This window comes from Moschus berezovskii, chromosome 19, assembly GCF_049115385.1.
Source record: "Moschus berezovskii isolate FMDL1 chromosome 19, NW_MosBer_1.0, whole genome shotgun sequence".
Classification (NCBI taxonomy): Eukaryota; Metazoa; Chordata; class Mammalia; order Artiodactyla; family Moschidae; genus Moschus; species Moschus berezovskii.
Genome location: NC_142478.1, coordinates 67,929,772 through 67,951,869, shown reverse-complemented (window position 1 = coordinate 67,951,869; position 22,098 = coordinate 67,929,772). Strand labels below are relative to the sequence as shown.

The following is a 22,098-nucleotide window of genomic DNA, read 5'->3' as shown; positions in this document are numbered from 1 at the left end:
AGTCTTCTCCAACACCACAGTTCAAAGGCATCAATTCTTTGGTGCTCAGCTTTCTTTAGAGTCCAACTCTCACATCCATACATGACCACTGGAAAAACCATAGCCTTGACTAGACAGACCTTTGTTGGCAAAGTAATGTCTCTGCTCTTTAGTATGCTGTTCTTTAATATGTTGGTCATAACTTTCCTTCCAAGGAGCCAGCGTATTTTAATTTCATGGCTGTAGTCACCATCTACAGTGATTTTGGAGCCCAAAAATATAAAGTATCTCACTGTTTCCACTGTTTCCCCATCTATTTGCCATGAAGTGATGGGACCAGATCCCATGATCTTAGTTTTCTGAGTGTTGAGCTGTAAGTCAATTTTTCCACTCTCCTCTTTCACTTTCATCAAGAGGCTCTTTAGTTCTTCTTCGATTTCTGCCATAAGGGTGATGGCATCTGCACATCTAAGTTTACTGATATTTCTCCCGGCAATCTTGATTCCAGCTTGTGCTTCTTCCAGTCCAGCGTTCCTCATGATGTACTCTGCATATAAGTTAAATAAGCAGGGTGACAATATACAGCCTTGACGTACTACTTTTCCTATTTGGAACCAGTCTGCTGTTCCATGTCCATTTCTAACTGTTGCTTCCTGACCTGCATACAGATTTCTCAAGAGGCAGGTCAGGTTGTCTGGAATTCCCATCTCTTTCAGAATTTTCCACAGTTTGTTGTGGTCCAAACAGTCAAAGGCTTTGGCATAGTCAATAAAGCAGAAGTAGATGTTTTTCTGGAACTCGCTTGCTTTCTTCATGACCCAGAGGATGTTGGCAATTTGATCTCTGGTTCCTCTGCCTTTTCTAAAACCTGCTTGAACATCTGGAAGTTCATGGTTCACATATTGCTGAAGCCTGGCTTGGAGAATTTTGAGCTGAGTGTGAGATGTGTGTGAGATGAGTGCAATTGTGCAGTAGTTTGAGCATCCTTTGGCATTGCCTTTCTTAGGGATTAGAATGGAAACTGACCTTTTCCAGTCCTGTGGCCACTGCTGAGTTTTCCTGGCTGGCATATTGAGGTTTTTTGCTGGCATATTGAGTGCAACACTTTCGCAGCAGCATCTTTTAGGATTTGAAATAGCTCAACTGGAATTCCTGTGTATTTGGTATTAGCAAATGCCAGTGGTTTCTGATATTGTTACTATTCAGCCAAGACCAAAAGGTAACCACTGACCTGGTCTCCCAGTTTCTTGGAGGTCCCCAGGTGGATCTCTTACCCAGAACCGTGAAGAAGTTGAACTGTCGCCAACCTGATTTCTCAGCATCTTTTTCTTGGCAAGTTTGGATGGTCAGGGAATCAGCTGGTGTCTGGGCTTGTGCCCTGAGGTCAAGTTCAGGGAGTTGTGGAAAGAAACAGGCCCCTGCCCAGCCTTATGGGCTTTCAGCCAGACATACCTGCTCCCCAGAATCTGGAGGGGGAAGCGCGACACCCCCTGCCAGGGAGGGAGCCGTGTGACAGGCTGTACCTCCTGTTTTCCCTTCCCTCAGGGCAGCTCTGCCCTGCCCATCATATTCTTGGCAGCTCAGTACCCGAGGTTCATTCTGGTGCTAAAAATAGGCTGTGTTTAGACCCTCTGGGGCTCCGGCTGGAAACACGAACTGCAGTAACCAAACAGTGTCATTCCTGCGAAGAGGGCTTCTCGGCCTCCCTGTCACGGCAACTCACGCCAACCCAGGGAGGGAGGCAGGGTATGGGATTTGTGCCACTTTCAGCAGATGGGGAAACTGACACTCAGAGCAGGTCTCATGTGAAATGCAAAGGGATGAAGCTGTGATAGCCAGCTTTTAGGGAACGCCATGTCTGCCCCCGTGGGGGATCTCATCAAGTCCTCCCCAAGACCCTGCGAGGGAGACTTCTAGGGGCTGCCCACTTTGCTGAGAGGAAGCAGCAGCTCAGAGAGGTGAAGACACCTGTCAAGTCTTGTTAATGCGATTCTGGCTTCCAGCTTGTAATGAACAACTGAAAACGGGAGAAGGGGCAGCCGGAGGCCAAGGCGTGGCCCAGCCCAGGGTGGGGCACACAGAAGCTAGGGAGTCCGGGGCACCAGTCACACCTACTTTGCAGGTTGCTGGGAGCGGGGCGTTGGTTAGAGGTTTGTAAACCCTTCAAACACAGAGTTCAGTCTTTGGTGGGCGGTCAGCCGGTGGCAGTTAGTTCCATTCCCCAGTTCTGCCTGGAGACACACAGACGGAGAGGGAGGGAGACTTGGAAAGAGAGTGAAGGGAGAGGGAGGGCGATGGACGGCCAGGAGAGATGGAAGTTTCCCTGGCGGAAGTGGGGTTGGGTCGGCGGGGCCCTGCACCCCAGGACCACCCAAAGCTGAGAAACGCAAGATGCTGCTGCAGAGAGCTCTGTATTGACAACTCCCCTAGGCCGTCACTCGGGGATTTGGCACATGGCAGGGACCCGTGGTGGAGGTTTGAGTTCTCTGATTCTTCTCACAATTTTCTGCACCAGTGCTCCCTGGGGACTTACCGTGTGCCAGAGGATAGGGCGCAGACAGGGTCTCACTTTCACGGGGCTCGGATTCCAGGGCGGTCTCCTTCCAGGTGACCTCCTCCACTTCGCAGCACTGGCAGTTTGGTGTGGGCAACTCGAGTCAGCATCCGCCTTCCCCAGGAGGAGCCCCCTTCCTCGGCATCCGCGCCCCCACCCTCTCCCCAACCGCGCGTCCGACACCACCGCTGCTTCAGCCTCTTTCTGTCCCCTGCCAGCTCCTAACGAGCTCATTATCTTCTTAAAACCCATTTGGCACCCACTTAGAGCAGAGATGTGTTGAAATAGAAGAGAATGGGAAGGGAACAACAAAAAGGAACTAGACCCAGAAATATCCTCAGAGAGACAGAGGGCCATGGGGAACGCAGCAGCGGAAATCTTTGCTGTCTCCTTACCCATAGCGGAGACACAGCCATACTGCTTGCTGTCAGCGAGGGGCTCTGAAGGCAGCTCGCGTGCGCTCGTGGGAGGGGCAGGGGCTGAGGGCTTTGCTTGAGCCAGATGCACATAGTACATTTTTTTTAATTGGGGTGCAGTTGCTTTACAATGCCATGTTGGTTTTCGAGCATACAATGAAGTGAATCAGCTGTATGTGTACATATATCCCTTCCTCTTGGACTTCCCTCCCACCCTACCTCCCCGTCCCACCATCAAGCTCACCACAGAGCACCAAGCGGAGCCCCCTGTGCTCTTCCTACCGTTTTTAATGCAATCCTCCAAGCAATATAGTTCAGGAAGAGTGTCAAGCTTCTTACGTCCACTTCACAGGCCAGGAGCCTCGGTCGCTGAGAAGAGCTGTCTTGCCCCAGTCACACAGGCGGCGGATGGGAGAGGCGGGATTTGAGCCCAGGTCCATCTGCCTGCAGAGTCCATGCTCTTGCCTGCATGCCTCTGGAAGGGCTGGTGTCCCCCCAACCACCGCCTATTCCCATCAGGGCTGCTGGTCTTTCTTCATCCTGGCCCAGCTGCAGAAATCTCTGCCGTGTGCGTGATTTACGTGGAATACCAGGGGACACCCCTCACTGCCCAGAGGTTTTTAAGCTGATAAGAGGCTGGTCTTTCCAAAGTGTTGGTGTGGCCATGAAACTTCAGTTAGAGCATAGTCCAGACTTCTGAGCTTGGCATTCAAGGCTCCCCAGGGTCTGACCCCAGCCCACCGCTTCACTGCCTTCTTACCATGCCCTAAGCTCCACTAGTGGCTCAGAGGGTAAAGCATCTGCCTGCAATGCGGGAGACCCGGGTTCGATCCTTGGGTCGGGTAGATCCCCTGGAGAAGGACATGGCAACCCATTCCAGTATTCCTGCCTGGAGAATCCCATGGACGGAGGAGCCTGGTGGGCTATATTTAGTCTTTGGGGTCGCAAAGAGTCAGACACGACTGAGCAGCTTTACTTCACTTACTAAACTCCTCAGCTGCCTCCACCCCAGGGCCGTGCTCTGGGCATGGGCTGTTCCTCCTCCCTAAAGTGTCCTTCTGCTGTTTCCTCCCTCAGAAAGCTGACTTCGCCTGCCAGCTTAAAGAGCCCTTCCAGAGGGAAGCCCTCTCTGATTCCCCTCAGGGCCGCGTCAGACCATCACTTCTCAGGGCTCTCACATTCTGGGGCCTCTTACCCCAGGGTGCAGAAACCCCTTGACATTCTAAGCCAACATCTAGGAACTTTTGTCAAGCGCTCTTCTCTGGGCATATGCCTGTAGTTTTTGTTTTGTTTTTTTTTTTTTACCATATTCTCAAAGGAATACAAGACTAGAATGGATGTGTGGTAGGAACACAAGCTGTGAAATCGGATGAGCCTGGGCTCACAAGCCAGCTGCCACTTCCCAGCTGCGTGGCCCTGGACAAGTTACTTTGTCATCCTGTGCCTCGTTCCTCTGCTCTTTGAAATGGATCGACACCTGCCTCATTGGATGACGATTAAATCAGAGCATTATGTTTGCAGAGCAGTATCTGGCATAGAATAAGTGCTCGATAAACATTAGCTGTTAATATTAATTTCTGTTCTATATCTTATATATACATCTACTGTGGGATTTATCATTGTCTCTCTGCCTGGAAAATCCCATGGACAGAAGGGCCTGGTGGGCTACAGTCCATGGGGTCGAGAGAGTCAGACACGACTGATTTCTACTTCACTTTCACTTTTCACTTTCATGCACTGGAGAAGGAAATGGCAACCCACTCCAGTGTTCTTGCCTGGAGAATCCCAGGGACAGGGGAGCCTGGTGGGCTGCCGTCTATGGGGTCACATAGAGTCAGACACAACTGAAGTGACTTAGCAGCAGCAGCAGCTCTAGTATAGTGATTTGATGTGGTGATCGTTTAAATCGCTCTCCCCCTCAGTAAACTCTGAATTCTTTGAAAGCAGCAACTCCAAATTATTTTTTTTCAAATTGTTTATTTCTGCATTCCCAGCACATGCACGGTAGGCAAGTAACACATGTTGCTAAATGAATGGAGCAATGGGCGGGTGAATGGGTGGGTGGAGCGCTGGAGGAATGGGTGGGCCGCTCCAGTTCAGATGAATAGATAGATGCGTGAACGGGTGATGGATGGATGGGTGGATGGATTAATGAGCAGATTAATGATGAATGGATGGAGGGGTAGGGGAATCGATGGATAGATTAAAGAATGAATGATGGATGGGCGAATAGATTGTGACTTAATGGATGGATGGATGGGTAGGTGGACTGCTGAATAGATTAAAGAATGATGGATGGATGAACAGATAGTTTGACCCCACAGGAGCATGCGTTTGGGGCTGTCTTGTTCATCGAATAGTTCCAAGTGCTCACAACGATAGCTAGTGCATGTAGGTGCCCAGAACTTAATTCTTGAATAAATAGGATGGCATATGGAGGAACACTGGACTCTACCTTGAACTGCAGTTAAACTTTCATGCTGCTGTCTGGATTTGGTAGGGGTTGTCACCGTTCAAATCACCCATTGGCGGGCTGATAATCGAATCCTTTGCAGTGGCCAAGATTGTCATGAGGCCCCCTACTGGTGGTGATATGAAACCACATAAGCCAAATGGAGTTTTGTGTTTTTTCCATTTTCTAATTTACAATCTGGGGAAGAGGTTAAAGCGTCTGCCTCCAATGCGGGAGACCTGGGTTCGATCCCTGGGTCGGGAAGATCCCCTGGAGAAGGAAACGGTAACCCACTCCAGTATTCTTGTGGAGAATCCCATGGACGGAGAAGCCTGGTAGACTACAGTCCACGGGGTCGCATAGAGTCGGACACGACTGAGCGATGGAACAGAACAAAACGGAATTTACAATCTATTTTCTTCCAGACTGCTGATCCTGAGTGTTTACTGAAAAAAACCGTGGTTGTCAAACCTTTGTGCTCGTGATCATCACCTGAGAGCACCTGGTTACACCTGTAGGTTTCCTCCTCAACCAGAAATTCCGATTGGAGAGATTAGGAATCTTCATGGGTAGCCAGGCTCCCCAGAGATGCTGAATCAGTTGCTCCTCAGACCACACTCTGAGGGGCCCTCATAGAATGAGCCGCCACTGGCCACTGGGAGCAGGTGGAGATGGGCTGCTGCTTCAGGGGCTGTCTGGGAGCTCCCAAGTGATGCCCTGACCATGTGGAAGAAAGAGTCAAAAGGGCAGGGGTTTGGAGCTGTGCTTTTGTGTTCGGACCATCCTGGGTTCCAATCCCACCTCTGCCACTCACCAGCTGTGTATCCTCAGTTTCCTCGTTTGTAAAATGGGAAATAGTCACTTCCCATGGGAACACGGGGAAGAGTAATTAATACACATAGAAGGCTCGGTACAAAGCAGGGCGTGCCATACACCATAAATACTGAGTGAATGCTTACGTTGCTAAACAATTCTGCTTTCCTTCCCTCTCCTGTTCTTCCTTGGATAGAAGAGAGGGACTCTGGATTTGAACTCTTCCATTACAACGTGATCCCGGTGAGAGAAGGAACTGTGTCTCTTGGGTTCACAGTTTTATTTCCAGCACCTAGATCAGAGCCTGGAGGAGGGCATGGCAGCCCACTCCAGTATTCCTGCCTGAAAAATCCCATGGACAGATGAGCCTGGTGGGCTACAGTCTACACGGGGTCCCAAAGAGTCGGATAGACTGAAGCAGCTTAGCGCACATGCAGGAGAGTGCCTGCTACACAGTAGGTCTTCTATAAATATGTGTTTGGGAGGAAAAAATGAACAAATCTGATCTAGTTCAGTATCAGCCATGTCCAGCAGACAGTCTGGCAAAGACCTAGGAAGTACATTTAGACTTAAAGTAACCCCCATGAATCAGCATATATTTGACAAACATGCAGACGTATTGGGCTTAAGAAGGGCTTCCCCCAGGGCTCAGCAGTGAAGAATCCACCTGCAATGCAGGAGATGCAAGAGGTGCAAGTTTGTTCCCTGGGTTGGGAAGATCCCTTGGAGAAGGGAATGGCAACCCACTCCAGTAATCATGCATGAAAGATCCCATGGACAGAGGAGCCTGGTGGGCCACAGTCCAAAGGGTCGCAAAGAGTCAGACATGACAGCACTGAGCGATGGGGCTGAAGGACCCGAGTTTATCCAAGTTAAAGCTTGTCCCAAGACGAGGACCAGTAGGAGTTGCTTTTACCCCGCACTGCTGGGTTCTTTGGGCCACTGGTTTCCTCCCTCTCTGGACTCTGCATCCCCCCCTCTCCTGAGAACGTTCAAGAAAGCTTCACATTCTGGCCTCTGCCAGGAGGTTTCTTATGGCTGTACCTGTGCTCTCTTGCAGGTGGTAGCCCTGAGCCCTAAGTCTTCACCAGATGAAAGCCTGCCCGCTCCTGTTTCCACCAGGTGGACAGACCGAGCTTGGTCCCCAGCTAGGGAAGAGGCCCTCCGTGAATTAATCCAGCTCCTACAGGCCTGAGCAACCGTGAAGGGGCAAGAATCGAACTCCAGCTGCCTGTGACCCCTCACAAAATCCTCCTCCGATTGCTATTTTCCAAGTTCTTTGGGAGTTCTGAGGCAGAGAGCAAGATGTAGGAAAATGGGACCAACTTCTGAGTGCCCCGAGCCTCAGAACCCCTTTCATGGCCCAAAGAAGCTCACCTTGATGTTGGGAGTGCTGGTGAACCCTGTCCTCTCTTCTCTTGGCATCAGCCAAGCACCGGACTTGCCCTCCTGCCCTGGACTGAAGACCCCCTGGGGCTCCATCCCTGAGGGAACCTTGAGAAGCAAAGCCCCCCTCCATTCTCTCCCTGGACCACACCCCCCAACCCTCAGCTGAGCCCCAGCGATCCAGTCCGGAATGGTCCCACTATGGCCAAGCTCTGGTTCAGATTCCAGCGGTATTTCCGCAGGAAGCCTGTGCGTTTCTTTGCCTTCCTGGCGCTCTACCTGACGGCTGGGAGCCTCGTCTTCCTTCACTCCGGCTTTGTGGGCCAGCCTGCCGTCTCCCAAAACCAGGCCAACCCCGCTGTGGGGGCCCCAGTGGAGGGCGCTGAGCTGACCTTCCTGGGAGACTTAAATCTGGACAGAGGCTTCCGGGACACAGGTGAGGCCTCAAGCATCGCCCGCAGGTACGGACCCTGGTTCAAGGGCAAGGACGGCAATGAGAGAGCCAAGCTGGGGGACTACGGGGGAGCCTGGAGCCGGGCCCTCAAGGGGAGGGTCATCCGGGAGAAGGAGGAAGAGCGAGGTAAGAGGGGCGAGCCTCTGGGCTGGAGGGTGGCTGAGGACAAGGGAAGGGGAATAATGATACTAATAATAATATTATAGTAACAGCTGCCAGTGTTCAGTGTTTCATGGGAACCAGCCATTATATATGCAGGAGGTTTCACAGAGGAGAAAATTGAAACTCAGAGACATTAGGTAGCTTGCTCAGGGTCACACAGCTTATACACAGCCACGCCTAGAGCTGAACCCTGAATCTGTCAGAGTTCAACATCTGACCCTCCCATGTACCCCTTTATAGCCCTTGTTATATGCACCTGAAAATCAAAACCCCGAGCATCTATTGAGCGCTTACTAAGGGCCAGGTACTTTCCCAAGCCCTTGACAGGCATCAAATTACAGCCACAACTCCATGTGACAGGTGCTATTATTCCCATTTTAAAGATGAGGAAACTGAGGCCCCGGGAGCCTAAGGTCACACAGCTAGCTAGTGGCAGAGCTTCTGTTCCTTACAGTCTGCCTCTCCGTCCGCTTAGCTGTATCCCTTGGTGAGGGCGCTTAGGGAACTTCGTTTCATTGCATTTTCTTACTTGTCACAGTCAAAGTGGGCTTTTCTTCCTAAGTACACCACCTCACTTGATTTTCACTATACTCCATGGACTTAAAGAATGTGATCCAATGCCGTTAACACACATGGAAACAGGCTTGGAGAAGTGAAAACTTTCCCCAAGGCCACATAGCTGGTCAGTGACAAATTCAAAGCAGACACATCTGGCCTGGATGCTGGCTCTATGACTACTTCCCAGGGTCAACTGAGGTCCCCTCATTGGAGCAATGTTCTGGGGAGGACCCCAAAACCCCTGCAATTCATGAGATTAACGTGAATGGACATTTCCAGAATCGCAGCCAGATGGTTTGGGAGGATCTACCACCAACCAGGACAGAAGGAAAACCTCCCCAGCCCTTGTGTTCCCTGCCACATGTCACACTTCTGCTGTGATTCAACTTGTGAAAAACCCCTTCTTCCACTGTGGAAGGAAGCAGGACTATTGGAGGGGACTCGTTCTGGGGAGCATGCTTCCCTGCTGCAGTCCCAACCTGCTCTTGGCTCAGGAGCCATCCAGAAGATGCCATCATCTTACCCTCAGAAATTTCCTAGAATTCCACTTCCTTAAAAACTTCACAGGGTAGTGAAGGAGAAGGTGGGAGCTGGCAGAATGGCTTAGGGGACTTGGATTCATAGTCTAGCTCCACTCCAACCAGTCACGCAGTCCAAGCAAGTGGCTTGACCTTTACATGCCTCAGTTTTCATCTGTAAAATGGGAACAATTGCCTCCTTCCTGCCAGGCTTCTCCTGAGAGTTTGATGAGATGCGATTATGGAAACCCCTAGCGTGATACCTTCACAGAATAGAGTCTTAGGGGTGATCAGGAAGGTCTTGTGGATCCACCTGGGTAAGGGACCCCATCTTGTAGGCATAGCTGAGGTGTGAGGTGCTACCTTGATGGAGAAATCCCCTCGCCACCTTCTCCAGTCACCAAGCTTCATCTCACCCCAGCCACTCCAAACTCCTGCTGCTGCTTGGCAAGCCCCATCACAACTCAGGATAAATTCCAGAGCCCCCGGCATGGCCCACCGTGTTGTAACACTTGGCGTTACATGTTGTAACATTAACACGGAACACTTCCCACCCACTTCACCACATATCTCTCTCCACTTTGCTCCTTGCTACTCATTGAACACACCAATCCCGATCCTACCGCAGGATCTTTTTATAGTCAGTCCCTTCCATCTGGGATGCTCTTCCCCATATCTTTGCATGGCTCCCTTCCTCCCTTCCATTGGGTCTCGAGTCAAACCGTGCCATCCCGTAGAGGTCTTCCTAGAACGCCCTAAAGCAGCCCCATTTTGTGCCTTGTCAGGGCCACACTCCCCAGTTCTATTTTTGTCACAGTACTCATCACCATCTGAAAGTATCTTGCTTTTATTTGCTTCCTTAGTTTTTAGTTTTTGAGAGTTCACTTATTTTATTTGTGGCTGTGGCTGGTCACGGTCGCTGCGTGGGCTTCCTCCACTCGTGAAGAGCAGGGCTCGTCTCTGGTCGCTGTGCACAGGCCTCTCACTGCAGTGGCTTCTGCATTGTGGAACACAGGCTTTCAGCATCCGGGCTTCAGTAGTTGCAGCGTGAACACTCAATAGTTGTGGCACACAGGCTTAGTTGCCCCACGGCCTGTGAGATCTTCCTGGACCAGGGATCGAACCAGTGTCCCCAACATTGCAAGGTGGATTCTCAACCACTGGGCTACCAGGGAAACACTTTGCTTCCTTATAGTCTATCTCTACTACTAGACTGTCAGCTCCGTGAAGGCAGAGAGAGCACCTGTCCCGATTGCTTCGTTCTATCAGCACCTTGGACAGCACCAGAAACAAAGCTGGTACTCAGTACCTACTGGTTGTATAAATGAGTTATTGCGTGGACAAATGAAGGGATGACCAGCCTGCTGCCTGGCCACAGCTCTACTCTTCCTCCAGGTCTCGGCTTAGCTCACCTCCAGAAAATTGTCCTGACCCCCTTCTAGGCTTGATCAAATGTTCCCTCTCTGTACGCCCTGTCATGGCCCTTATGTGAATGGTAATTTCCTGTGTTTGTTGAGGTCCTCTAATAGAATATGATTCCCTAATGGCACGATTGATACGTCCAACAAAATAGAAAACCCCATTTATTACGAGAATGAAATACCTCTGCCACTGTTACAAATAATTATTACCATTTCTTGAGCACCTACTTCGTGCCAGCCACTGTTCTGTTTGCTTTTCATATGTTATTTGAATGAAATGATATATGTAAAATGCTTATCAGGTCTCCTGATTTATAATAATAGGTCACTTAATAGTTGCTGCCACTAGTATTAATAGTAGTAGAAATAGTAGCTAAATATATATTGAATGGTTATTATAGGCTAGACTGTCATTGCCTTATGTAATTTATCACAACAACTCAACAACCTAAAGACTATTATTATCCTGTTTTACAAATGGGGAAATTTAAAACTCGGAAGAAGTCACTTACCCCAGGTTACCCAGGTGGTGAGTAGAGGAACTGAGGTTTGAAGCAAGGTTCATTTAATTCCAAAGCTTGTGAGCCTTCTTCTCTACCATGCTCCCCCACCCCTTGCTTCTGGAAATCTTAGGTAGTTTATAAAGTGTAAAGAGAGACGGAAGAGAAAATAAAGAAGCCTGGAGCGCAGAGCTCTCAGCAGGCAGCTTTGAAATCAGGCGGTCTATTAAGAAAACACAAATTCAGACTGTCCTTGATTGACTTATTCAGAGTTCGGCAAGGAAAGACAACATATTAGATTAACGCTAATAAAAACGAGACGCTTCCTTGACCTGATGCTAAACACATTTGGTTTTTATCTAAAGTTGGCAAGGGCTCTGCTTGATGCAGCGATGCAAGCCTTAAGCTGTAAAGGACTCTGAGCTCATCATGGGACAGGAAGGGAGGGTGGAACTGCTCCCAGGCTGGGCTGGGGCTGGGCAGGAAGTCTGACTTCCTGGGTGGAGCTGGCACCTGCAATGTGCCAGTCACCTTGCTAGGCTTTCGAGATCCAGTGCTCTGAGCAGCCACATGAGGGTTCAAATCCCGGTCCTACAATGGCTTGTGCGGCTTTGGGCAGGTCACCTCAGTTTCCTTTGGGAGGTAAAAGGTACTTAACATCAGATGTCTGTTGTGATGATTATACAAGATATATCGATGGCATGCTCTCTAAATGCCAGGCACTGTTCTAAACACTTTGCAACTGTTACATCCCAGTCTTCTTGGCAGCCCAGTTAAGTAGACACTGTCATTAACTCCCCCTTCCGGGGAGGAAACAGAGGCACAGAGAGGTTAGGTAAGCTGCCCGAGGTTAACCAGCAGGAGGAGAGGACAAATCGATATTGAACCCGGGAGGTTTGGCTCTTACACTTGAAGCCTAAGCCCTACGTCGTCTCAGTTCTCAGTGCACAGACAGAGTTCAGCACAGACCCTGGAGCCCAGTAAGCACTTAGTGCATACTGGCTATTATTAATATTGTAATCCTGCAGGAGAGAACAGAGGTGAGGTGACATGCCTTAGGTGACCCCGTTGTCGGGAGCACAGCCAGGAGCCGACTCCAGTTTGATTTCAAAATCTGTGCTGTTTCTGTTTCCCCCACCCCAGATTACAGAGGGTGTTGGGCTGGGCTTGCAGAAGGACACAGGAGATTTAGTCAGCATTTTTGGAACCGACCGCAGGGCTCCCACTCCCCACCGCCTCCAGCAGAAGATGCAATCTATGCAGGTTATGGAGGGTCAGCTCTGGGTCAGACTGTGTGCTCATACTCAGCCTCATGTCTGTAGGAAGCGTTAAACTCTTTTTCATAGATGAAGAAACAGGCTCAGAGAGGTTAAAGGACTTGTTCCATGTCGCACAGCTGCCACGTGGCAGAGCAGACTCCAACCCGACTCTTGTTTACATCCAAAGCTCTTCTTCTTTTTAAAAAAAAAAAAAACTTGTTTATTTGTTTTTGTTTGTGGTGGGTCGTTGTTGTTGCATGGGCTTTTCTCTAGTTGCAGCTAGCGGGAGCTACTCTCTAGTAAGGGTGCATGGGCTTCTCATTGTAGTGGCTTCTCGTTGCAGGGTATGGGCTCTAGGACAAGCAGGCTTCAACGGTGCAGGCTTTGTGGTGTGCAGGCTTAGCTTCTCTGAGGCATGTGGTGTCTTCCCGGATCAGGGATCAAACCATGTCTCCTGCACTGGCAGGTGGATTCTTTACCACTGAGCCACAAGTTCAGTTCAGTTCATTTCAGTCGCTCAGTCGTGTTAGACTCTTTGTGACCCCATGGACTGTAACACACCAGGCCTCCCTGTCTATCACCGACTCCTGGAGTTTACTCAAACTCATATCCATAGAGTCGATGATGACATCCAACCATCTCATCCTCTGTCATCCCCTTCTCCTCATGCCTTCAATCTTTCCCACCATCAGGGTCTTTTCAAATGAGTCAGCTCTTCGCGTCAGATGGTCGAAATATTGGAGTTTCAGCTTCAGTATCAACCTTTCCAATGAATATTCAGGACTGATATCCTTTAGGATGGACTGGTTGGATCTCCTTGCAGTCCAAGGGACTCTCAAGAGTCTTCTCCAACACCACAGTTCAAAAGCATCAGTTCTTCAGTTCTCAGCTTTCCATAGTCCAACTCTCACATCCATACATGACCACTGGAAAAACCATAGCCTTGACTAGACGGACCTTTGTTGACAAAGTAATGTCTCTGCTTTTTAATATGCTGTCTAGGTTGGTCATAGCTTCTCTTCCAAGGAGCAAGCATCTTTTAATTTCATGGCTGCAATCACCGTCTGCAGTGATTTTGGAGCCCAAAAAAATGAAGTCTGACACTGTTTCCATTGCTTCCTCATCTATTTGCCATGAAGTGATGGGACCGGATGCCATAATCTCAGTTTTCTGAATGTTGCTGCTGCTGCTGCTGCTAAGTTGCTTCAGTCGTGTCCGACTCTGTGTGACCCCATAGACGGCAGCCCACCAGGCTCCCCCGTCCCCAGGATTCTCCAGGCAAGAATACTGGATGTTGAGCTTTAAGCCAACTTTTCACTCTCCTCCTTCACTTTCATCAAGAGGCTTTTTAGTTCCTCTTCACTTTCTGCCATAAGTGTGGTGTCATCTGCGTATCTGAGGTTATTGATATTTCTCCCGGCAATCTTGATTCCAGCTTGTGCTTCATCCAGCCTGGCATTTTGCATGATGTACTCTGCATATAAGTTAAATCAACATAGTGACAATGTACAGCCTTGACATACTCCTTTCCCGATTTGCAACCAGTCTGTTGTTCCATGTCCAGTTCTAATTGTTGCCTGAAAAAGATCAGAGCCGCCAGGGAAGCCCCCAAAGCTCTTATTCTTAGCCACTGAGCTATGTTGTTCGTTGCTCAGTCACTCAGTCATGTCCGACTCTTAATGGAATCCCAACTCCATCCATTCATTCGTTCTGTATTTATTGCACGTCTGTTTGCCCTGCCCTGTGCTGGGAGGTGGAGACACAAGACTGAATCAAGCACACGTTTTTCTCTCTTTTTTTTTTGGTCTGAAAAATAGTCATACCCCCCAGGGGAAAGAAAGACAAGTAAAAAGATGAATTATATTTTAAAATATAACTTTTTTCTTGATTATCCAAGTCACATATGCTTATTGTAGAAAAATTAGAATACAAAGCAAAAAGAGAGAAAAGTTAAAATAGCCCAGAGGCCCACCATCCAACAACAGTCATGATCAACACTGTTGAGGTATCACCTTTATCACCCTGTTTCCTCCCTATGGGTTTATTTCTAAAGAATTGTTGTTCAGTCACTAAGTCAAGTCTGACTCTGCAACCTCATGGACTGCAGGACTCGAGGCGTCCCTGTCCTTCACCATCTGACAGAGCTGAGTCGGTGATTTCTAAACAACAGAACACTGTAGATACAGCATCATGTCATGCCCTCCCCCACTGTAGCACTTTTTCATTTTCTTAAAAATTCTTCCACAGTGGGCCTAAATTCTTCATAATCTGAAAAAATAATGCTCAGTACTTGGAAAATTGTTTAGAAAAGTGTTAAGATGGGGTAAACCAGGGGACTCTGGGATCCCAAGGGAGGGATCCGGTTGGGTCATGGGGCTATATTGTGCCTTCCTGGGGGGAGGAGACAGTTGAGCTGAGCCTGTAGGATCCTTGGGCCCTGACCAAAGTGAAAGATGTGTCCCTTCTACCCCAAGGGAGCCTAGATATGAGCAGGAATTCCAGGAATGGAATTTCCTGCACAAGGAAGCCCAGACTGGAGTGCACTGGAGTGATCCTCCTGAAGGACAACTTTGCAAGATAGTGAAGAATCCCCAGCAAGAAAGTAACCATTTCTCTTCTACGAAGAGATCAATCTGATAGTCAATTTTTTTTTTCTTACGGTCAATTTAAAAAATACCCCTGTAGGGTCTTCCCTGGTGGTTCAGTGGCTAAAACTCCATGCTCCCAATGCAGGGGGGGCTAGGTCCAATCCCTGGTGGGAGAACTAGATCCCACTGCAACTAAGAGTTAACTTGCCTCAACTTAAAGATGGGCTTCCCTGGTGGCTCAGAGGTAAAGAATCTGCCTGCCAAGGCAGAAGACACGGGGTCAATCCCTGGTCCGGTAAGACCCCACATGACATGGAGCAACTAAGCCCATGAGCCACAGCTACTGAGCCTGTGCTCCAGAGCCTGGGAGCCATGACTGCTGAAGCCCAAGCACCCTGGAGACCATGTGTCGCAACAAGAGAAGCCACCATGATGCGAAGCCCAAGGACCGCAGCTAGAAAGAAAGCCCACGCAACGAAGACCGAGCACAGCCCAGCATAAGACAAATAAACACATTTCTTTCCAAAAAAAGTCTCATGTGCTGCAACTAAAGACCCAGAGCAGCCAAATAATAATATTTTTTTAAATACCCCCGTACTGGTGTTCAAGGGCTGCTATAGCAAAGTACCATGGACTGGGTGGCTTGAAACAACAAAGATGTATTACCTTGCAATTCAGGAGGCTAAAAGCCCAACATCAAGACAGGCTCACAAAGCCCCTAAGAGGGACTCTCTTGCAGGCCTTCCCCCAGTTTCTGGCATCGGCAGGAGCCCTTGGCCTCCTTGCAACTGCAAAACATCAGTTGTTGCCTCTGTTTCCACGCCTTGTGTCTCTGGGACTTCAGAGAGCCGCTTGCTGCTTTCGTATGACACCAGTCATGTTGGGTGGGGACCCACCTACTCCAGTCAGTCAGTCAGTTCAGTCGCTCAGTCGTGTCCGACTCTCCGCGACCCCATGAACCACAGCACGCCAGGCCTCCCTGTCCATCACCAACTCCCGGAGTTCACTCAAACTCATGTCCACAGAGTCGGTGATGCCATCCAGACATCTCATTCTCGGTCGTCCCTGTCTCCTCCCACCCCCAATCCCTCCTAGCATCAGAGTCTTTTCCAGTGAGTCAACTCGTCGCATGAGGTGGCCAAAGTATTGCAGTTTCAGCTTTAGCATCAGTCCTTCCAATGAACACCCAGGATTGATCTCCTCTAGAATGGACTGGTTGGATCTCCTTGCAGTACAAGGGACTCTCAAGAGTCTTCTCCAGCACCACAGTTCAAAAGCATCAATTCTTCGGCGATCAGCTTTCTTCATAGTCCAACTCTCACATCCATACATGACCACGGGAAAAACCATAGCCTTGACTAGACAGACCTTTGTTGGCAAAGTAATGTCTCTGCTTTTTAATATACTATCAAGGTTGGTCATAACTTTCCTTCCCAGGAGCAAGCGTCTTTTAATTTCATGGTTGCAATCAGCATCCGCAGTGATTTTGGAGCCCAAAAAAGTAAAGTCTGACACTGTTTCCACTGTTTTTCCATCTATTTCCCATGAAGTGATGGGACCAGATGCCATGATCTTTGTTTTCTGAATGTTGAGCTTCAAGCCAACCTTTTCACTCTCCTCTTTCACTTTCATCAAGAGGTTTTTGAGTTCCTCTTCACTTTCTGCCATAAGGGTAGTGTCATCTGCATATCTGAGGTTATTGATATTTCTCCCGGCAATCTTGATTCCAGCTTGTGCTTCTTCCAGCCCAGCGTTCCTCATGATGTACTCTGCATATAAGTTAAATAAGCAAGGTGACAATATACAGCCTTGACGTACTCCTTTTCCTATTTGGAACCAGTCTGTTGTTCCATGTCCAGTTCTGACTGTTGCTTCCTGACCTGCATACAGGTTTCTCAAGAGGCAGGTCAGGTGGTCTGGTATTCCCATCTCTTTCAGAATGTTCCACAGTTTATTGTGATCCACACAGTAAAAGGCTTTGACATAGTCAATGAAGCAGAAATAGATGGTTTTCTGGAACTCTCCTGCTTTCTCCATGATCCAGCGGATGTTGGCAATTTGATCTCTAGTGCCTCTGCCTTGTCTAAAACCTGCTTGAACATCTGGGAGTTCACGGTTCACATATTGCTGAAGCCTGGCTTGGAGGATTTTGAGCATGACTTTACTAGCGTGTGAGATGAGTGCAATTGTGCGGTAGTTTGAGCATTCTTTGGCATTGCCTTTCTTTGGGATTGGAATGAAGACTGACCTTTTCCAGTCCTGTGGCCACTGCTGAGTTTTCCAAATTTGCTGGCATATTGAGTGCAGCACTTTCACAGCATCATCTTTCAGGATTTGAAATAGCTCAATTGGAATTCCATCACCTCCACTAGCTTTGTTCGTCGTGATGCTCTCTAAGGCCCACTTGACTTCACATTCCAAGATGTCTGGCTCTAGGTCAGTGTATCACCGCATAATTAATTACATCAGAAGTGACCCTGTTTCCAAAGAAGGTCACATTCTGAGGTACTGGGCTTAGGACTTCAGCTGATTTATTTGTATGAGGGGCATAGTTCAACCCCAAATACCCTTATGTTGGTTTTTTTTTTTCAATTTTTATTTCATTTATTTGGCTGTGTCTGGTCTCGGCTATGGCACGCGGGATCTTCTTTACATCATGTGGGATCTTTGGTCACGGCCCACTGACTCTCTAGCTGTGGTGTGGGCTCAGTGGTCACAGCAAACAGGAACTTGGTCGCTCCGAGGCACGTGGGATCTTATTTCCCCAACCAGGGATTGAACTTGCGTCCCCTGCACTGCAAGGAGAATTCTTAACTCCTGGACCACCAGGGAAATCCTACACCCTGATGTTTTATTTCCACTTTTTAGGCAGGACCTTGAGTAATACCGCGCAGGCTACTTGCAGTGTCAGGATTAGAACCCAGATCTGGTAGATTCTGAAACCGGTCCTTGAGAACACTAATACCGCCTGTCTGCAAATCTACTCACAAACAATAAATAAGAGGAATACAAATTAGCACATGTTTAGCAATCCTCTTAACAAATTACCTTTATTGAAGAGAGCAAAGTTGCTTGACAAGGAAGATTAATTGAAGCAAAAGAGGGAAAAAAAAGGAAAGGAAAGCGGGGGAAACAGTCAGGAAAGCTCTTTTCCAGATGCTTGTGCTCTCCTGGGCTCACCCCTCGCTGGTTTCTGCGCATGAGATAAATAGCCAGGCTGGGACGGGACTTTGCCGTTTCAGCGATATTCGGATGGCTGCTCCGATGAGCTGATAGATTATATGAACTCAGCCATTAATTCACCCTCGAGTGGCCTGTGAATTTTGTCCCTGTTTTACATACCCGACCTCCCCCCTCGTCTCCGGGAGATTCTGCCACTACGGCAGAACTTGAAGAAAATCGGAAGTGGGCTGGATGGTAGCCCACCCCCTCCCACCCCCCACCCCACCATAAGCTTATCGCTAACTGGGTGATAGAGCTCCAGAGATAGGGCCACCGGTTGTGTTGGCCACAGCCTGCACTGAAGGGTCAGGAGGGAAAGCGTCACCAGCCCTTCCTTGCCCAGGGCAAGGAGGAAACAGATGCAGTATCTGTTTCCTGACCCAAAGAGCTCAGCCCATCCGTCAGGTCATAGTATATAGCATGCCCACACTTCTCCAGAGCATCAGTGAAGGGGACCGTGAGCCTCTTTTTCCCTCCTTTGGACAGAGGAAGAAATGGAGGTTCATCTGTTCCCACAACAAGTCTTTGAGCGGCTGTGGTGTGGGTCATCTCAGCCTGCTGCCTGGCCTGGTGGGAGGGTTAGGGAAGGGGTGGTACAGCGTTTAAAAGCCCAAGCTTTGGGGCAGATGGACCTACGGTCAAGTATTAACTCCTCTTCCAAAAGACCCTCCGTCTCCCATCATCCCTCCAGGAAGGTCTCTCTGGCAGGATGGAGAAGCCTTTCTCCCAAGCTGAGACTAAGTGTGGTACACAAGAAAGGGCAGCCTGCTGCTGCTGCTGCTAAGTCACTTCAGTCGTGTCCGACTCTGTGTGACCCCATAGACGGAAGCCTACCAGGCTCCCCCGTCCCTGGGATTCTCCAGGCAAGAACACTGGAGTGGGTTGCCATTTCCTTCTCCAATGTGTGAAAGTGAAAAGTGAAAGTGAAGTCGCTCAGTCATGTCCGACCCTTAGCGACCCCACGGACTGCAGCCTACCAGGCTCCTCCATCCATGGGATTTTCTAGGCAAGAGTACTGGAGTGGCTTGCCATTGCCTTCTCCGCCTTTGATGGCAGGTGACAAAAAACCCATCTTGAATCAGCTTAAGCCAAAGAAGAAAATCTAGTGTGTCTTGTCACCAAACTACCAAAGGGGCTAGGTTGTCAAATGAATGAATTGTGCCACTCTCTTCCTAACTGTCATCTCTGCTTGCTTCTGACTTAGCTTGGTTCTCCTGCACAGACTGACTTTGTGCCAGGGATCTTGGCTGTTGGTAGTTCTGGGCTTAGAGAATACCAGTGTCACAACTCAAGGGAGACAGATTTCTTTCTCCCAGCTTTAATCTACAAGAATCCAAAGAGTAGGTCATGTGTCCTTCCCCAGAGCCATCCATCACTGGCTGATGGCAGGTACAATGTGATTGGCTCTTCCAAGGTCAGTGTCTCCCCAAGATCAGAGCAGGTAAGGGCTCCCCAGGTGGCACTGGTGGTCCAAGTCCGCCTGCCAATGAAGGAGGTGCAGGCTTGGTCTCTGGCTCAGGAAGGTCCCCTGGTCAAGGGAATGGCACCCCACGCCAGCAGTCTTGCCTGGAAAATCCCATGGACAGAGGAGCCTGGTAGGCGGGCTACAGTCCATGGGGGTTGCAAAGAGTGGGGTGTGACTGAGCATGCACACATGCGTGCAACAGAAAAATACGAGGATAGGTGATCTGAAGGCACTAAGGGTACCATGACAGCCCACCATCCACCCTACGGGGGACATGTGTGCACATACGCTCACACTCCTGTTAATCTGATTATAAAGCTCTCATCTAACACAATTCACAATCCCACCGAGAGTCAAATGCACCTACCCTCACCCTCTGGAGAGACCACCCACGGTCACAGTACATCCAGCTCCAAGCCCAGCATTTCTGGGTCGTGAGCACTCATCTCCCTCAGGACTCAGTGTGGCACCTTATGATCCTGAGGGCCAAGTGGAAACGAAGCCTCCTCAAATGTACAATGGCTGAAGGACAGATCTGGGCTTAAATTTTAAGCGAGATGCTTCCAAGCAGTATGCACACAGGCAGATTGCATAGTTTCGAATTCTACTTAGAAACGAGTGAGATGGAGTAACATGAGTGGGGATCAGTCTGAAAGCACATACCGTACACCAAATACAAAGATTCACTTCTAAGACAGAGAGATTCATTAGGATCAGTCTCTTCATCTATAAGATGGGTTGATAAGAAGGGTGAGAGGACTGAATTTGTTTAAATGAGGCTTGGCACATAGTAGGTACTCAATGCATATTCCCCCTAGCGCACACACACAGCTTTCGATCTGATGGCAATGACCTCATTCTGCCAAAATAAACAGCGGTTCCCTCAATTCCCCTTCCCTTCCTCTCCTTCCTCCTTTTTTTCCCTCCTCCTGCGCATCCTTGGACACTCTGTCCTCTAGTGAACTAGTGAACTAAGGTTGCTTGCCAACAACGGCCCATGGACGTTCTCTCTCCCAGCCCAGATGTAAACGTCACACACACACACACACTCACACACCCCTCCCTGGGCCATGTTTCCCACTGTGACACAGAAGAGTCATCCATTGTTGAACAAGCACAGTGACACGATGTCGGCTTCTCCGGAGCTGTCACCACCTGATGTCCCTGCTCCGGGGAGGCAATCTTTCTTTTAAAGATGGACTGTTCTTAGTCGACCAAATCACCTCTGTCTTATGAAAGAAATTCAAGGTGATCAGGGTTGAGACACATCTCCAGCGAGGCTGACAAATTCTGCACTTCCCAGGGCGGTGTTGAGGGGACACAATTGCTTCTTAACAAGCCTGTATCCTCTGCTAGACCCTGTTCTCCACCATGAGTGAGGGGGAGGGGCGAGGAGCCCACAGTTTAAATCGACAGCAGCCTCGGCCTGAATGAGATCAGGTGGCATGTAGCATTTCCCTCAATCATTCTCCAGGAGGGCCGTTTAATTCCAGGGGCTGGCTGGGTCCTCAGGCTCACCTCCAGTGACTCCCAAATGCAAGAGCACAAAGGGCACTGGTTTGGGGTCCACAGACCTAAATTTAAATCTTTATTCCACCATAAATTAGTTTCAGGTCTGGGATGGCTCACTTCTCCTTTCTGGGTCTCTGTTCAATCATCGGAGAACAGAGTTTAAGCATGCCGAGAGCCCCTGCACCTGGGTCATTGCAAAGGTCCCCAGATTCAAGGAGAAACAAGAGGGACTTCCCTGGTGGTCCAGCAGTTAAGACTTCGCCTTCCAGTGCAGGGGACACAGGTTTGATCCCCAGTCGGGGACAGGAGCTCTAAGATCCCACATACTTCCCAGTGAGAAACCAAAACATGACACAGAAACAATATTGTCACAGATTCAGTAAAGACTCTAACATGGTGCGCAGCAGGGAAAAAAATAGTCTTTAAAAAAGAAAAAGCAAAGAGAAGCAAGCACTGCAGTAGTTCAGAACATGGGCTCTGAGGCCTGGGTTGCTTGGGTCCAAACCCAGCCCCACGGGTATAAGCTGTTTCCTTGGGCAGATGACTTAGCCTCTCGGGGCGTCAGCTTCCTCTTCTCCACTGACTGGGAATATTAACAGTTCCCTCACAGGCTCATTCTAAGGATCCACTGAGACAGTATGTGTAAAGCACTTAGCGAAGTGCATGTCTAAATTAATAATGATTGTAAGGACACACGGGAACAGGCGTGATACACCGTAAAGTACCATCTTCATGTGCTATTAACCAAGAAGTACAGGAACGCACGTACTAATCTAAGAAAACTGAATGGTCCATCATTGGATGGTTGTTTCACATAATTTAAAATTTTCATCTGGGGG

At 49.1% G+C, this 22,098-nt stretch overlaps 1 protein-coding gene across 3 annotated transcripts in view; it reads left to right on the top strand.

Annotated features, from left to right (window-relative positions):
• Positions 1–22,098, top strand: part of WSCD2 (WSC domain sialate O sulfotransferase 2) — a 112,721-nt gene that overhangs the window by 50,811 nt on the left and 39,812 nt on the right. For all 3 annotated transcript variants that reach the window (XM_055405646.2, XM_055405640.2, XM_055405641.2), the window contains one exon: positions 7,275–8,180. In XM_055405646.2, the coding sequence (XP_055261621.1) occupies positions 7,802–8,180 (379 nt within the window). In that variant the 5' untranslated portion in view covers positions 7,275–7,801. The remainder of the gene's footprint in view (positions 1–7,274; positions 8,181–22,098) is intronic.